Source organism: Apium graveolens, chromosome 2, assembly GCF_009905375.1.
Source record: "Apium graveolens cultivar Ventura chromosome 2, ASM990537v1, whole genome shotgun sequence".
In the NCBI taxonomy this organism is placed as follows: domain Eukaryota; kingdom Viridiplantae; phylum Streptophyta; class Magnoliopsida; order Apiales; family Apiaceae; genus Apium; species Apium graveolens.
The window spans coordinates 189,751,296-189,769,018 of record NC_133648.1 but is presented as its reverse complement, the minus strand read 5'-3'; the positions used below and the strand labels follow the sequence as shown (position 1 = coordinate 189,769,018).

The 17,723-nt window shown below is 34.5% G+C and overlaps 1 protein-coding gene across 1 annotated transcript; it reads right to left on the bottom strand.

Moving 5' to 3' along the window:
• Positions 1-850: 850 nt before the first annotated feature.
• Positions 851-5,815, bottom strand: LOC141695819 (uncharacterized). The gene is made up of 7 exons (XM_074500034.1): positions 5,691-5,815; positions 4,301-4,356; positions 2,751-2,806; positions 2,317-2,658; positions 2,143-2,226; positions 1,207-1,567; positions 851-1,062 (listed from the first exon to the last, which is right to left on the bottom strand). The coding sequence occupies exons 1-6, from the start codon at positions 5,813-5,815 to the stop codon at positions 1,340-1,342; spliced, it is 891 nt and encodes a 296-aa protein (XP_074356135.1). The 3' UTR covers positions 851-1,062; positions 1,207-1,339.
• Positions 5,816-17,723: the final 11,908 nt, after the last annotated feature.

Sequence of the window (17,723 nt, the reverse complement as noted above, 5' to 3'; positions counted from 1 at the left end):
CATATTTTTATTTTTATAAAATTATAGGACTTTCATTTATACCATTTCTTTGTATTTTTGCATTATTCACAATTATTGGGAAATTTTGCCATATATATTGCATATATAAAATATTTATAAATTAAATTTTAATACTCAAAATTTATAAAATTAGGGGCTTATTAATTTTAAAAGATGTAGAATCACTACGAGAAACTGGCCTATCAGCGACCGAACAACAATGACCGCGTTCTGTAGCAAAAGGCCATCAGCGACGTTGTGCGGTCGCTGAAGTCCGTCGCATAAAAAGTGGTAGCTAATGCGCACTTTAGCGATAGCTTTTGGCGACCGTGTGGTTGGCGACGGGCATTACCGACCGATCCCATAGCAGATGCGAGTCAGCATCAATCTACCACGAATCCACGTGGAGGCGACGGTCGCTGTAACTAGGAACAATGAACAGCATCTGCTACGCAATTTAGTCTCCAACAATAGCGACTGATTTTAGCCACAGAGTTGTGTTGCTATTGCTCGCGACGAATTTTTAGCTACGGAATGTCATCGCTATTTCTGGCGACGGCTTTTAGCTACAGAATACAAATAAGTCGCTACTGTTAGCGACCAAAAAGTTAGTAGTCGCTAAATGTATTTAGTCGCTATTAATTGCGACAGACCTTTAGCTACCGTTTTTTGTCGCAGATAACAAGCTAAATTTTTCCGAACTTTAGCTACTGAATGCGGTCGCTGAATTTTTTTAGAAATTAATATTATTTGCGATTTCAGCATATTTCCTAATATTTTAAACCTGTTTTCTTAATAAACTTGCAATAAAATAACCGATCTGTCACCCAAAGCATATTCATGACTCGAATCCAGAAATCCAAATTGGACTAATATAAAAATTCTAATACTTTTACATCATCTTAGAAAAACGAAAAAGACAATCGTAGGTGCAAGTATCAGCTAAGTACAAAATATCATAAATGCAACCAAATTCCAGTACAAAAGAAACATAAATTCGCCCGATAGGACACACTAAGAAGATCCGCCAAAGTCCTCATCACGATCGTCACGATGTGCTCCCTGTAATTAACAAAACAACAAAGGAATATTACATTACAATAAAGGAATATCACATTACATGATAACAACAATGTATAACAAACTAACTCTGCCATTCAAGAACTTAAAGAACAGAAATTCATGTAACTTCACTGTACAAAATACCTCAGAGTCATCCCATTGTTGTGATGCATTCACCTCTGCCACTGCACGGGCTAGCTCCTCGGGATCCAAAGCTCCGAGATGGCCTCCCAGTATACGAAGAAGCTCGGGATCTCGACAAATAGCCCTCACACAGTCAGCAGAAGTATGAATAACTGGCTGGAGTATGAATAACTGGCTGGCTCGATGACTGTGAAGACTGTGTGCTAAATGAGGAGCCACTAATGGGCGGGCGTCGTCGTTGTCCTTGACCTTTGACATAGTTCTTCTTGACTTCAGATGCCATCTCCCATATGTCCTGATCAAAATATGGACGTTCAGTGCCCTCAGGATAGTGCTCATCATATAAACGATGATATTTCTCCTGTCAACATATTAAAGATTAACCAATTAAATTAAATTAGTACCATATTACACATGAATGATGCTAATACTATACTATAAAAAAATTAAAGTAATAAGTACATTGATATGGTAATGACTCTTAAAAATTAAAATATTCTTTTACCTAGAAGGAAAAATAAAAGTTACTATGATTTTTATTTAGTTCATAGTATGCTTGTTTTTATATACAGAACAACGTTTGGTGTATATGTAAGAAATATTAGGATACAGCATATAAAATATTAACATATCCTAAATATTTGTGTGGACAACTAATTAAAAATAAATGTAAAATACTTTCTAAGATCGGTTGGCTAGTTGTTAAGATAGTCTATGCGTCAAAATTTAATTCATGATGTATTAGTGAAGACAAGTGAAGGTGACATCCCATGTCATATTTATATTTAAGTTATACTGAATTGATTTCGGGCTACCAATTTAGTCTAAACGTTGTTGCTTATTACATTACTATTCAATACAATAATAAATAATAATAATAATAATAATAACTTCAATTTGGAAAAAATAAAAACAAAATAAATCATATCTTATTACCGCTATAGTAGCAGCTTCAGACAGACCATCACGAGTTTTCACATACACATCCACCCAGTTGATAGGACCTTGAGACTGAGACTCCTGTACAAGACATATTTCCAAGATTATAATGTAATAAACATGTGAAATCTGGAATTTATGATGGTAAATATTAAAACTATTCATTAATACCCTGGTAGCGATATGTTGCAACTGGGAGATACTGCCTCCCTTGTAGGTACCTTTAGCCTTCTCTCCACCTGCAGATCTGTTACTTGAAGCTGTCTTTCCCTTTTTCAACCATTTTTCATCTCTCCATTGATTACACATCTCCTCCCATATATCAGCACTACACCACCAGGGACTGTACTCGTGCATATATTCTATTGCATTTTCATCTGGATGGTCAATGCCAGCATTAATCAGGGTTTTCCGACGTTCTTTGGCAAGGTTGTCTTTCGTGCGAGCGGCACACTTCTCCCAAAAAATAGTAGATATAAGAGAACCCTGCTCGTCCTCCCACCTATAAAGTTTCTGCAAAAAGGAAATTACCAAATGATATAATTATAATGTAAGAAATGGATTGTATGTATAATGGTTCTTTTTATACAAGTTTATCTAAAGACCAATGTAAGAAATGGATAGTTAGCGATGTACTTGTTTAAGCCAGAATAAGTGACACCTACATAATATTTACCAGTAATCCCTTTAAACATGTGAATGTGTGCGTTTCAAGTGGAGGATACTATGATTAAACTAATGCATGCTGCTTCAGTTATAGAATATCTAAAACATGAGAATATACTTGGTTACTTGACAGTTGAGTAACATATGTATAAATTTTCTACGAAAAGATACCTGGTTGTACTTATGTTTTCTTTGCTTTCTGGTGGTTGTATATAATCATTTTTTATTCTTTCTTCAAAATTAGCATATGTTTCGTTCATCTGCTATCTATGAATACTAGACAGTTGATACTAGACAGTTGATAGTGTATATTAGGAGTATGGAAAGTTGGGTGAAGCTGTTATACAAAGTTATACTAACTATGAATATTGGCCTACTTGCACGCAAAGAATACACTTCACAGGTGAGCTGAGTTGTAATAACTAAGTATGAATACGGGCCTCTGGTAATAAGTTGTGTGTAGATATAAATGACTTTCCAAGTTTTACCACAGTGAGTGTGTATTTTTACTTTAGATATGAGCAATACAAACACCTTGTTTTATTTTTTAAGGAATATTACAAGTACAAAAAAATTTTGATAGAAAAGTATTCCACAATAATACATTAATTGTAACAATTAAAATAAATGAAATCACCTAAACATACCTGCAATTCAGCCCAAACTGCATCCTTGTGGGCGAGAGGTGTGCTTGCCCACGTAATTGCAGGAGTAGGTCAATTTTGAAGGCACAACTGGGAGATGCACTTCACGATTTTGTGGTCTGCAAAATCACTGTAATATACAAAATTATATAAATATAATTTTAGTCAGAATTAACTTAATACAGAGTGCTAAAATTTTTAGATCTTCCATGCCTCAAACAATTTCTATTTTTGAGTTAATTTTAAGAGGTAAAAAATTTTCGAAGCCTTTAACTTAAACAAAATCCAAATATACAGTTGGACTCATTAATATGATTAAGATGCAGTGCACTCAAAATGTTTATAAATAGCAGTAAGTTGGTAATTTATATCTATTTATGTTCACAGATTGTTGGTATGAATTGAGCATTTTTAGCTTCTGCGATGAAATACTACTTAATCCTTTTGGGTTCAGGAGCTAATATTACGTACCTTGACTCTCTTACGTCAATTTATAAAAAAGTAAACCTATGAAACCTATAACTGATTTGAGTTTCTTAAGCAACATGAAAGAAATAGTGTAATTTGCAGAACATTAATTTAGAAAACCTAGAATTAAGTGTACTGTACAAGATGGATATGTTCTGTTTCCATATCAAAGAGTTCAGATTTTTTAAGGTGCATCAATATGAAGATCAGTAATATACATGTTTTTAGCAAGATTAACAGTATTTCTTATTTTGTTTTAGCGCGAGACCGCAATAAAATAATAACAATCCTATATTGATCACCAATCAAGTGTATTTTCTAATAAGATGGGATAAAAATAAACAGTCAACAGTCCAAATTATATAAATTTTACCTACAGCCATCATACAGCCAGCCAAAGCCAGGGCTGCGTCGAGCATGAGACCTCATGCATCTATCCAAAATATATTCACTCAAAGTAAATTTTTTTCTCTGCCTATTCAACTCAATCTTGATTTAGCGAATAAGACCTCAGATAAAAATCCATTGCATTTGATGTTTAATGCTCCAAATGTAAACCTATTTAATTCCATCAATTCTAATGCTTACACCACCTAACCCTTCATATAATATTTAGATATCCTACTAATACTATAGAGACAAAACATAAGCATCTATTCGTTTTACACACTTCCTTACAAACTAGTCATTACATGCCATTAATATAAAATCTACATCTGAGAGTTTGATACTCCTTTATTTTCCAACATTAGGATAAAAGAGCATATAATTGATCTCGTGATGATACAATGTAGTCTCTGCATCAACTAGGCCACAATTATGTTCCATAGCATTTCTCAGTCAATCTAAAAAGCTTAGATTTATAACATAATACACTCGCTCGAACTGCTTGGCTTGATGTTACAGAGATAGAAAAAGATAGAATAAAGAAGCACAAAGACGGCTCATGTTTAATCATAGCCAGCTCATTTTAATCCCTACAATTAGGTGGAGGCAATTGTGATTATATAAAATAAAGAAAATAACTGGGAACAAGCACAATTTTTTTTTGCCTGGTTTATTGAATTTTACCAACTCCACAAGGAGGTGAGGATTATTAACCTGGTCAAAATTGATACAACAGAGAGTTTAAGTTTTGGAAGTACAGAGCACTTTATATGGTGCAGCTAATGTCTCATAAGATACAACTTAAAAGTGTGCTTATATATTATGAAACTTCTTTACATATTAATAATGTGCTTATACACTATGTTACGTCCTATTTTTAAAGGCCATTTGTTTTAAGCTTTTTCAATGAATGTTTATTATATTCTGTTGAATGATGTAAGATCTGTTAATATAACTATATTTCATGGTATAACATTATCTCTTTCAGTTAAATTGTTTTTTTTATGATTGAGTTGCGTGAATAGGTCATGTAGGTTCAATTGGACATGATGCTATGATCAGTCATAGGCATTGCTAACATAGTTATGCAGAAGTACCTGTATATTACCATATCATGCTTTACCTATTAACTTGGGGAAATGGGAAAGGCGATTATACAGGAAATGGGACTTTAGACATTCAGACATAATCATGGTTTGCCTAGGAAACTTTAGTAGATTATCCCTTTTGGGATCATTACACTAATCTATTACAATATATGTAAATTTACAAACTTAAATATTGCATCAATGTTATCTTGAACAAGTTTTTATAAAAAAAAGTGATCAGAAATTGGCATAAACACAATTCAAAAGAGAAGGTAAAAGATTAGATACGTACGTGTTCTCTGGGGGTAGACGAATACGAATGAGAGTCCGGTCATCTGGGTTCGCAGGAGCTTTTGGGACATGGTTGGGCCCTTTACCCATCCCGAGCTTTTTCAGGGCTGTTGCTTGTGAAGCCATCTGCATAATTGTTTTTAAACCTTCATTTTAGTAAGAAACAGGTGCATATACCCTGACAGTTAAAAGTCATATAAGATAAAGTAGATAAAACACTGAAAACTAACAATTACAACTTTGAAAGTGACATTTACAAGTACTGGGTTCAAGTCTTTACTAGAAAAAAATCAAGTTTCTGGACCTCATAAACAGTACTGCAGAAAAATCAACTACTAGGCATTTATTAAATAAGTAAGACTCCGGAGCATATATAAATAAAGAAACAACTGGAAAAAGTATATTAAAAAATCCATGTAAAGAAACAAATAAAAAATCCGTAAATTTTGAATTCGCTGATCAGCTAGCTAATTGGAATATTAAAAAAAAATCTAAGTGTCAGCTTCTGATTTTGAATCATCTTGTATTGACTCATAACCATCATCTCCTTCAGACTCAGACTCAGAGTCGGTGTTAGTTAATAACTCTTCCTCTTCATCACTGTCATCTGCCACCAGTATTAAATCTGGGTCTATTTCATGTGGTTCATCTCCACCATCTAATTGTATTACTTCATTATCGTCCACGTAAACTACAGCTGGTGTCCGAAGCATATCCTCTTGGTAAAACTCCCCATTAACTACTTCTTCACGTCTGCGTGCAGGAGTATGAATTACAGCTTTCCATTCTGAAGGCGGCTAATCCCTCCTCTTACCAGGACCAGAAATGTAGTATACCTGTTTTGTTTGAGTTGGTAAAACAAATGGATCGCTGGAGTAAGCAGACTTATGGACGTCAATATCAACAATTCCATGTCTATCAACACGTATCCCTTTCTCTGAATCAAACCACCGACACTTGAACAAGTTAATATAACCCCCGTAAGTACCCTTGTACGATAACTCTATGATTTCCTCTAACTCTCCGTAAAAGGCATGGTTAAGCTCATCGTAACAATCTCCTTGGACGCACACTCCCGAGTTCGTAGTTCTTTTACCCCACCCATATGCCTTGGTATGAAATTCATAACCATTTACTTTATAACCATTACGGCTTACTTGGTCCATGTCTGGTCCCATAGCTAAGGCTTGTACATTAGCTGGAATTGTCGATCCATCTGTCAAAGCCTACAAATATACCTTCGTATTGAATACACTGAAGTCAACAGTTAATATATATATATATATAGTGTTTGTGTGTGTGTGTATGTTTGTGAGTGTCTCTATATATATTGTGCTTAAGAAATTAAACTTACCCTGTCCTTTATCCAACGTGCAAATCCTTTACCACGATTGATTTGGATATCTTTATCAGTCATACCGGGATGCTTCACTTTTAACTCGTCATCATACATTCTATACTATATTTAGAATATTAACATATATATTAAATTCCATATAATTGCTGACCGTATTATTAAATTCGAGAGTTTACATGATGTGTACCTCACAAATTCGTCAATCTCCACGCAATTGAGAAGAATATAAGTGTGTGCAGCATGTAAATCTCTCTCAAAGAGGAATATACGCTTTCCTTTTCCATAAGCACGACCCGAGAGACCAAATATAGAAAGCCTACCATTTAAATCAACATTCCCCCGTCATCATTTCTAGGAACGCGATTGGCCTTTGTCAACACTTCATCGGGAAAATAGTCTGAGACAAACATAGATATCTCATTAAAACTGTATGCCTCACATATCGAACCTTCAACACAAGCTCTATTTTTGACAGTCCTCTTAAGCATTCCCATTAACCTTTCGAAACGGTACATCCACCTATACTGAATCAGACCCCCAACACAGGCTTCGTAAGGAAAATGTATTGTTAAATGCTCCATAGAATCGAAAAAACCAGGTGGAAATATTTTTTCAAGTTTACACGTGATCTCTATTATGTTATTCTCAAGTATCAACATGTACTTCTCATTTAATGTTTTTGAACATAAGTCATTGAAGAAACGACTAAGTTCCGTCAAAGCATCCCATGTTGAAACGCTATAGGCAAGAGTCTTTCCAAGAACACATGACAGTCATGACTCTTCATCCCTTTTAGTTTCCCATGCGGTGTCTTATCCGTCACACACCTTAAAATGTTTGATGCATATCCATCTGGTAGTTTCAGGGACTTAATCCACGTGCACACGTCTTCAACTTGCTTTTTCGATAAAGTATACCTTGCATGTGGTTTAACAGTCTTACCATTAGAGGATTCTTGAAGCTCTAATGTAGGACGCTTACAAATATCTTTCAAGTCCAAACGTGCCTTATCATTATCTTTAGTGTTCCCTGTAACATTCATCACAGTGTTAAACACATTGTCGAACACATTCTTCTCGACATGCATTACATCTAGATTATGACGAATCAAATTTGTAGACCAATAAGGTAATTCCCAGAAGATATTTGTCTGAACCCAGTTATGAGATTCACCGAATCCACTAATTTTTTTTATCATTCTTACCAAATGGGACGACTAGAAGTCTCATCACATGAGTTTGCATCACCTTTCCAGAAAATCGTGGTACAGGCGTGTCATTTTCCACTTTACCTTTCCTGAACTTTTCTCTGTTTCTTCGAAATGGGTGATCTTCCGGCAAGAACCGACGATGACAATCAAACCAACAAGGTTTTCGACCTTTTTGTAGAGTGAAAGACTTGGTATACTCCATGCAATACGGACAAGCCAACTTCCCATGTGTGCTCCATCCTGATAACATACCATAGGCCGGGAAGTCGCTTATAATCCACATAAGCGCTGCCTTAAGGTTGAAATTTATATGTGTTGAAACATCCCAAGTTTATACTCCATCTTTCCACAATACCTTCAACTCATCTATTAGAGGCCTCAAGTAAACATCTAAATTCTTTCCATGACTTGTAGGACCAGGAATCATTAGAGAGAGAAACATGTATGGTTGTTTCATACACATCCAATGAGGCAGATTATACGGAGTAACAATAACGGGCCAACATGAGTACGGAACAGCTGAGTGGCCAAAGGGGTTAAAGCCATCGGTGGATAATCCAAGCCTTACATTTCTCGATTCCGATGCAAATTCCGGATGTGATTTGTTAAAATCTTTCCAAGCCAGCCCATCTGCGGGATGATTTAGTTCTCCATCTTTAGCCGAAGATTTCACATGCCAGCTCATATGTTCAGCTTTTCTAGAGGACATATACAATCTTTTAAGCCGGTCTGTTATTGAAAAATACCTTAGAATCTTGAAGGGTATAGATGATTTTTTTGTAATCGCCCCCACTTTATTAGGTTTAAACCGATCATGACCACAAACATTGCATTTTGTAATATTTTTATTTTCCTTATAAAATAGTATGCAATCATTGGGACATGCATCAATCTTTTGGTATCCAAGACCAAACTTCTTCACCATCTTCTTGCAAAAGTAGTAATTTTCTGGTAATTTTTCGTCATGAGGCAACATATTCTTAATAGCCTTCAAGAGCGACTCAAAACACTCATGGCTAATATTGTTATCAGCTTTGATGTTAAGTAATGTCGCTACTGCTGATAATTTTGTGTGTTTGGTGCAACCATGTCATAATGGCTCTCTTCCCTCTTCTAACAACTTGGAGAAGGCCTTGGCATCAGAATTCATAGGCTGCTCACTAGCTTGTTCCCAATCAAAATCTTGCCCTGCAATATTATGAACCATTCATCCATACGATAAGTAGTGCTACTGTCCAGATTACTACTAGAAAAGCCACCATCTCTTTTCTGCCCATGTGCCCACCAACATTCTTCGTAATTTCTCATGAACCCATTAACGAGTAAATGAAAGTTTACCACATCTCTGTCCAGATAATTATTAGTCTTACATTTCCAACACGGAAATCGTATCTGATTATTTTTATTCACATATTTCGAGTTACTATAAGCATAATCTAAAAATACTTGACAATCGGATCTAAATTCAGTCGTAGCACCTATCTCAGTTTTTGACTTCCGTCGTGCCATCCAAGTACGGTCCGAAAAAAAGTCCATGATATCACAATACCTATATACAGAAAGGTGCACTTGTATTGCAAATAACATAATTAAATAATAAGTTCTATATGTAGCACGTGAATTAAGTAAACCTTTACTGTATAATATCTTTAAACTCTATCCATATAAATTTTAACTATCTAATTACTGTACCTATGACATAGTCTTTTTTCAATAACTGTCATCATTTAGCTCTATGCTACATCCCTATAACATATTTAGAAACACTTGCAATTTTTTTTTTGTGTCTTAGGGACAGAGATTACCGGCTTACAATCAAAAATATGTTGAATTTTCATTCTAATTATAATCAAACATCATTCATTAAGTTTGATACTTGGTAACTATCAGGTGACAATTTATTACGTTTATGCCTGATTACCAATATGTTAAAACAAACCATCAGGCAAGATTTATAGAATGATTTTCACAAACTACATACATGGGTTAAGTAGAGAAAATAGACACAAGTATATCACAAATAGACACAAGCCTATCACAAATATTTTACAGCAACCCAGAGGCAGCGTACAATCCACCTCGGGGTGCCAGGAACCATGTACACGGGGTTTAGTTGCTATAATTTACCAGGTTAGTTGCTACCGAATAATCCAAAAAGGAATAGGAATTAGACCTAACACGCACTGAATAAACACATAACCATGAGTTTTGTAAGCAAATCAGTTGTAATCAACACATATACATATCCATTACAAACATATACATATTGATTACAATTACAAATATATACATATCGATTACATACATATGCATATGGGTTAAATAATTAACAGATAGATTACTAGGGAGTATGATCGGCAAGGGTTTGCAGATGATGCAGCAGCGTCGTTTTTGCAAATTGGGTATACGGGGGGTTATTGGGTACAGGCAGTTGTGTATATTTCTTATTTGTCAAATTAAAAATTATGTTATTTATTTTATTTTTTGATTATCTTTATATATTTTATTATTTTAAGTCTCATATATTGTAATATTCTATGATTCAAATATTATTAAAAAAAATATATTAGATTATTTTTAGTCAATATTCAATGTAATATTTTTTTTCTTTTTAATAACATCAAGTTTTGAGAAAATTAACAAAAATAAATCAAAACCATACGAGAGGCGCCACTATACCACAATTATGTTCTTATTTACAGAAGTATAATATATTAATATAATAATTTTAAAAAATATTGAGAAAAAAATATTTACATAAGTACGAAATGACTAAACCAGTCCATTTCTCTAACAAAAGCTAAGCCAGCAAGGCAGGTTGAGCCGGTGACAGACAAAAGTGACATAATTGAAGTGAGTCACGCAGAAGGCAAGTTTTTCCCCTATTCTAATTTCAGAATAGTGATATTTCTTCATATTCTTATCACGTTTGCACACTTTTGATTCTTGTTCATAAACACTGATACACACTTGTTATTCTCTTGTTCATATTTCATTTCAATTCTTGATTTCTCCTTTTATTTGAATTCCTTATTCATATTCCAACTGATACTCACATATATTGATATATTCTGGTGATTAGAATATATCAAAGCATACTGATTGCTCTGGTTGCTATGTCATGGACTGGATAATGATATTTTGGGGATTAATTTTTGAAAGGAATATGTCCTAAATCCAATCATGTATTAGGATTTAGGAATAACTTCCGGTGTAATCTGTTTTGATTTCATTGATATTAATAAAAGACTTGTTTTTTTTATTACGGGCTTTATCTATTTAAGTGTTTAAATAAGATATACCATAGTTTAGAGTAACGCTTTTTATGGATTATGATGAGATCATAATAGTGAGACCTAAAAGATGATAACTCTAAACTTAAATAGTTCCTGGTCGTAGGATTACTAACTGGTAATTAATAATCCGCAGAGATCGATACATACTATGATTGCTTCATTATGAAGGATGTCTGTTCTCATAGACATTTGTGTGGTGACACTATAGCTAGTATGTAGGTGCTTATTATAGAATAAGTTCACTGAACATGACTCGCACAGCTGAACAACTGATGGAGTTCACTCACGTGTCAGCAGTTATTCATATAGTGATAGTTGTACAAGTATCCTTAGACTTGAGATCATCATATTCATCTTGTGTACACTGAACTATGCTTTGGTTTAGTTCTTAGTCTCTAGGGATAATTATTAGGGCTCTACTGGGTATAGGAATTTGTACACGAAGATAGTGTATGATCAATAAAGGATCTATCCCTTCCAGTGAAGGAAGCGAATGTTCAAGGCCGATCCACTTATGCTAGTTCAGGAATCTCTGGCCAGAGTAAATGAAATTAGAAAGGAGTTTTTAATTTGCATAAAACTAAGCATAGTAAATGGTAAACAAGTGATTGAATTAGATAGGCTTGACACGAGATCCATGCCTTATATTTAATCGGGACATTGTAGGGTAGAATGAGTTTATTGTACGGTAACTATTCACTGAATAGGTTCTTGGTATTCTAAGCAGTGAATTCGTATTATCCGGATAGTCGCGATATGCTGAGAAGTATCCCTCACGATGTAGAATAAATATGATTAATTAATTAATCATATTTAATAAATTAGAGAATTTATATAAATAATGATAAAATAATTTTATTATTATTTATTTTTACTACCGGCTTAATATGGAATCTACAGGGTCACACCATAAAAGGAGAATGATTTAATGGTGGAGGAATTAATTAATAATGGCTAATAATTATTTATTTATGAAATAAATAATTAATTGGCAAATTTAATAATTGATTAAATGAGATTTAATTGATTATAAATTAATTAAGAAAAGTTCTTAATATTATTAATTAAGGATTTAATTTTTTGGAAATTAAATCAAGAGAGAGAATTATTTCTAAAGTGTTTAGAAAAAGAATTAATAATTAAAAGGTGTTTTTATTATTATTGAGAATAATAAATGGGATAATAATAATAATATTTATGGGAAAATTTCAGCTGAAAATTTTGCCTATAAATATACTATTATAAACCCTATTTTTACAAGTTTGATTAGGGAATAACATTAGATGTAATTGACAAGAGTTGTCTGCCTATTGAACATTACATGGCGTTTCGTGCCACAGCCGGGGTTGTGTAATGGAATGTAGGATCCCTATTCCCACTAGCAATATGAATGCATAATTTTTCACGTAGGGGGTTGAATAAATTAGGTAAACTAGTGGGAGCCACTTATGAATAAAGACCCGATTCATATAGTGTTTTAAAATGAAATCGAATATTTGCTAAGTGTTGTTATGTGTTTATCATTTACAGATTTACAATATACATTATGTCTTCTGCACTATCACTCAGGAGCATACTGGATGCTCACAAGTTGACTGGTCCTAATTATGCTGACTGGCTTCGAAACTTGAGAATTGTTCTCAAGATTGAGAAGCTGGAATACGTGATTGACTCACCTAAGCCTACTGAACCTGCTAGTGATGCACATAATGATGAACATGTTGTGTATCGTAAGTGGATAGATGATGCAAATGTTACTCAATGCATCATGCTAGCTTCCATGAACATTGAGCTACAGAAGCAACATGAGCATATGGATGCTCACACTATCCTCATGCATCTACAAGAGTTGTATGATGTGGCAGGGAGGACAGCTCGATATGAGATATCGAAGGAGCTGTTCGGTTGTAGGATGTCTGAGGGATCATCTGTGAATGACCATATACTTAAGATGATCAATTTGATTGAACGTCTTAGATAACTTGGTTTTGCCATGGATGGGGAGCTGAGCCAAGACTTGGTCTTGCAATCGCTTCCGAGTTCGTTCTCGCAGTTTGTTATGAACTTTCACATGAATAAGTTGGATGTCAGCCTGCCTGAACTCCACAACATGTTGAAGACTGCGGAATCAAATTTTCCCCCTAAGAAGAGTTCTGTTCTTCTAATTGGTGAAGGTTCTAATCCTAGGAAAAGGAAGAGGAACCCTTCCAAGAAGAAGAAAGTAGGTGAGAAAATGCCGGTTCCACCAAAAGCTGAAGACCCCAAGAGCAAAGTTGTTTGCTTTCACTGTAACAAGGTGGGGCACTGGAAGAGGAACTGTAAGGTTTACCTTGCAGAATTGAAGAAGAAGAAGGGTAGTGAGACTACCGCTTCTGATTCAGGTATGTTCATGATAGAAGTGAATATGTCATTAAATCAAATTTCTACTTGGGTATTAGATACCTCCTGTGGTTCTCAAATCTGCAATTTGTTGCAGGGACTAAGGAGAAGTAGGACTCTTGAGGAAGAGGAGGTGATTCTACTGATGGGAAATGGAGCAAGAGTTGCTGCTGTAGATGTAGAATCATTTCATTTAGATATGCCTACGGGCAAGACTATTGTTTTAAATAATTGTTATTTTGTTCCCTCGATTGTGAGGAATATTATTCCCATGTTAGACTTGGCTGGATTTTCATTTATTATTGAGAATAATGAATGTTCTATTCTTAGAAATAATATTCTTTATGGACGTGGTGCTTTAAATAATAGTCTGTATATATGTGACATAATTTACTTCAGATTGAACAAACTAATAAAAGAAAAGGGATGATAAAAATCTCACTTTATAGTGGCACTGCAGTCTCCATTTAGTAGACATGGGGAAAGGACTGCAAATTTGCTAGGAATGGTACACACAGATGTATGTGGACCAATGTCTAAGCAAGCCATGGGTGGATTTTCATACTTCATTACTTTCATGGATAATAGATCTAGATTCGGATATGTGTTTGATGAAACACAAGTCTGAAGCCTTTGAAAAGTTCAAAGAATATAAGTATGAAGTGGAGAAACAACCAAACATAGTATTATAACTCTTCGATTAGATCGAGGTGGTGAATACTTGAATGGAGAGTTTCTGGATTATCTCAAAGTAAATGGTATAGCCTCCCAGTGGACGCCTCCAGATTGGTATCTGAAAGGAGAAATTGAACTTTGTTAGACATAGTTCGGTCCATGATGAGCTATGCAAATCTTCCTTCCTATGGGGTTACGCATTGGAAACCTCAGCATATTTACTGAATAAGGTGCTTTCCAAATCTGTTCCTCAAACTCTGTATGAGATATGGAAAGAAAGGAAACCGAGTCTTAAACACGTTAAGATTTGGGGATGTCCAGCTTATGTCAAGAAAGTTGACCCAGATAAGCTGGAATCTCGATCCGTAAAATGTAGTTTTGTGGGATATCCTAAAGAGAATTTAGGGTATTACTTTTACACCAATCATCGGGTGTTTCTCTCCAGACATGCTACCTTCTTGGAAAAGGAGTTTATCCTTGAAGGAAATAGTGGGAGCAAAATTGAACTTGATGAAGTTCAAGAAGCACAAACTACTACGGATCAAGTGGAAACACCTGTTCTGACTGAACAACCTTCTGTGGAACAGCCCATTCGTAGGTCAGAGAGAGTGTCTCGCCAACCTGAGAGGTATTATGGCCTTGTCATTGAGAATGACAATGAGTTGTCAATCATTGATGAAGACGACCCTAAGACCTATAATGAGGCTATGAGTAGTGTTGACTCAGAGAAATGACATAGTGCCATAAAATCCGGAATGGAATCTATGTATACGGTATACGAAAGAATGATTAGAGCAGATGGCCATGTGGAGACCTATAAGGCCAGACTTGTGGCAAAAGGATTCAAACAAAGGCAATGGATTGACTTTGATGAAACCTTTTACCTGTAGCCCTGTTAAAATCAGTTCGGATTTTGCTTGCGATTGCTGCTTACTATGACTATGAAATCTGGCAAATGGCCAGATGGTTTTCTTTCCAAGGGAAATGAAAACCTAGTGTGTAAGCTGCTGCGAACCATATGTGGTTTAAAGCAAGCTTCTCGAAAGATGGAACATTCGTTTTGATGAGACAATCAAAGAGTTTGATTTTATCAAAAACGTAGATGAACCATGCGTCTACAAAAGTGTAACACCCCCAGATCCGGGGTCGGGGATCCGGGTCATCACGGTCTTTCTTTCCACAATATCACTTCACTTAATTAATAATAAATAACCTTATGCTGTGACCCCACACTAACACACACCACAACCCGTTATAGTCTCAGAGATGAAATTGAAATAAGTACAAGTCTTTGAATCCACAATTTAATAGTTATTACAACCCAAAATGATTACTTGATAATTTACAGTTAATTGCCATTATCTGCCACAAGTTATAATTATACATAATTTGATTCTCAAAAGTAGAGTGCCTGATCTACCAATAGATCTACCTCTGCAGCTATAGCAGCTACAACATCATCGGGAAGACGCGGGACGCTTCCCACGCGCTTGCGCTGGGTCTGCTGGAGTCTGGCCATCTTTCCTAACTGTTGTTGTGTGATGAAGAAATAAAGCAAGAGTGAGCCTTACAGCTCGCAAGATAGTATAAAATGATAACAATAATATAAGTATCTAAATGGATACTTACTAGAATCTTTTATCAAGTGTAAGATAATTACTTACTAGATATAAGTAAAAACAAGGGATGAAGTTACCAAATACTTCACTACACTTATATCATTTATAAAGCTACTTGAACTACCACTGTTCAAAGTATATAATGAGCTTTTACCAGTTCATCACATAGATGAGACTACAAGACAATATTTGAATAGATTAAATCTTTGAAATATTATTAAAGGAAATGAAGTTATGATATACTTCATTAAGTTCTGATATATATATATATATCCACATATACATCTTCTTTATACATTTCCTGAAAACCTCTGTCATGTAAAGTATGAACAGAGTTTGAAACATCCAATAAATTTTGGGAAAGGAAAAGAATTTTGGCATAAACCAGGTATCTTGCTGATCAGGTAAAGATACCAATAAGTAACCTTTTCTACTAGTAGATGGACGAATTCCCCACTGGTCATCACCCTGGCCACAATAGGACCTTATGCTGGACTGCCACTCAGCCACTTATGCATTTGATGGACTCCCACTGAGCCACTTACACTATCATGGACGCCCACTGAGCCCATGTTGCTTATGCCGACTCAATAGATGGACTTACTTCCCGAACGTTGGGTAAGTAATCAATTCATTTACCAAAACTGCAACCTTGTTGCGAATATAAAATACACCATAGAGCCGGATCCCCTAGATTTTTGAGCGAGTATTCAAGTCCCCTAAAAAAAATGGAAGATCTTGAATTTGAAAACAAGTTTTGGGATCCGCTCTACCCTTTTTAAATTCATTTTGATGACTCGAAAACATTTTTAAGAATGTTTGGAGTAATACTGATTTATTAAAATAAATCAGTCCCGGTATGAAATAAATATCTGAATATTATTATTTAAATAATATTCCCATAAAGAATTATTGAGGTAGAAGTTGGAAAACTTATACTTGAAATGAATAGCAAATAATCAAAGATATACTTATACGAAAGTAATATCTTTATTTGAATAATCAAAGATAAGTTTGATTATCGACACCTTATTCTTTAATAAAATAAAGAATATATCTCAGCAAATAATCGGAGTCATAGATCCTCAAATGAATATTCAAATAATATTCATTAAATAATATAAACTGAGTCATAAGCCCTCGAATGAATATTCAAATAATATTCAATAAATAATATAAAGGAGTCATAAGCCCTCGAATGAATATTCAAATAATATTCAAATAATAAAATAAAAGAGTCATAAGTCCTCAGATGAATATTCGAAATAATATTCAATAATAAAATAAAGGAGTCATAAGTCCTCGGATGAATATTCGAAATAATATTCAATAATAAAATAAAGGAGTCATAAGTCCTCGGATGAATATTCGAAATAATATTCAATAATAAAATAAAGTTAAAGTTATCGAATAAACCTTATTCGATTAATAATTTTGAAAACTATAACCATATATATATAAAAATATATATATTATACTCGGGAACATCGACTCCCGG

Bases quoted from the DNA above. Each gene is read 5' to 3' on its own strand.
- LOC141695819 (XM_074500034.1), bottom strand. From the start codon at position 5,815: ATGGCTTCACAAGCAACAGCCCTGAAAAAGCTCGGGATGGGTAAAGGG. The intron at 4,357-5,690 runs GTACGTATCTAA...TATTTTGGATAG, and splicing joins CGTCTACCCCCAGAGAACAC to ATGCATGAGGTCTCATGCTC. The intron at 2,807-4,300 runs GTAGGTAAAATT...AATATTATGTAG, and splicing joins TGGCTGGCTGTATGATGGCT to GTGTCACTTATTCTGGCTTA.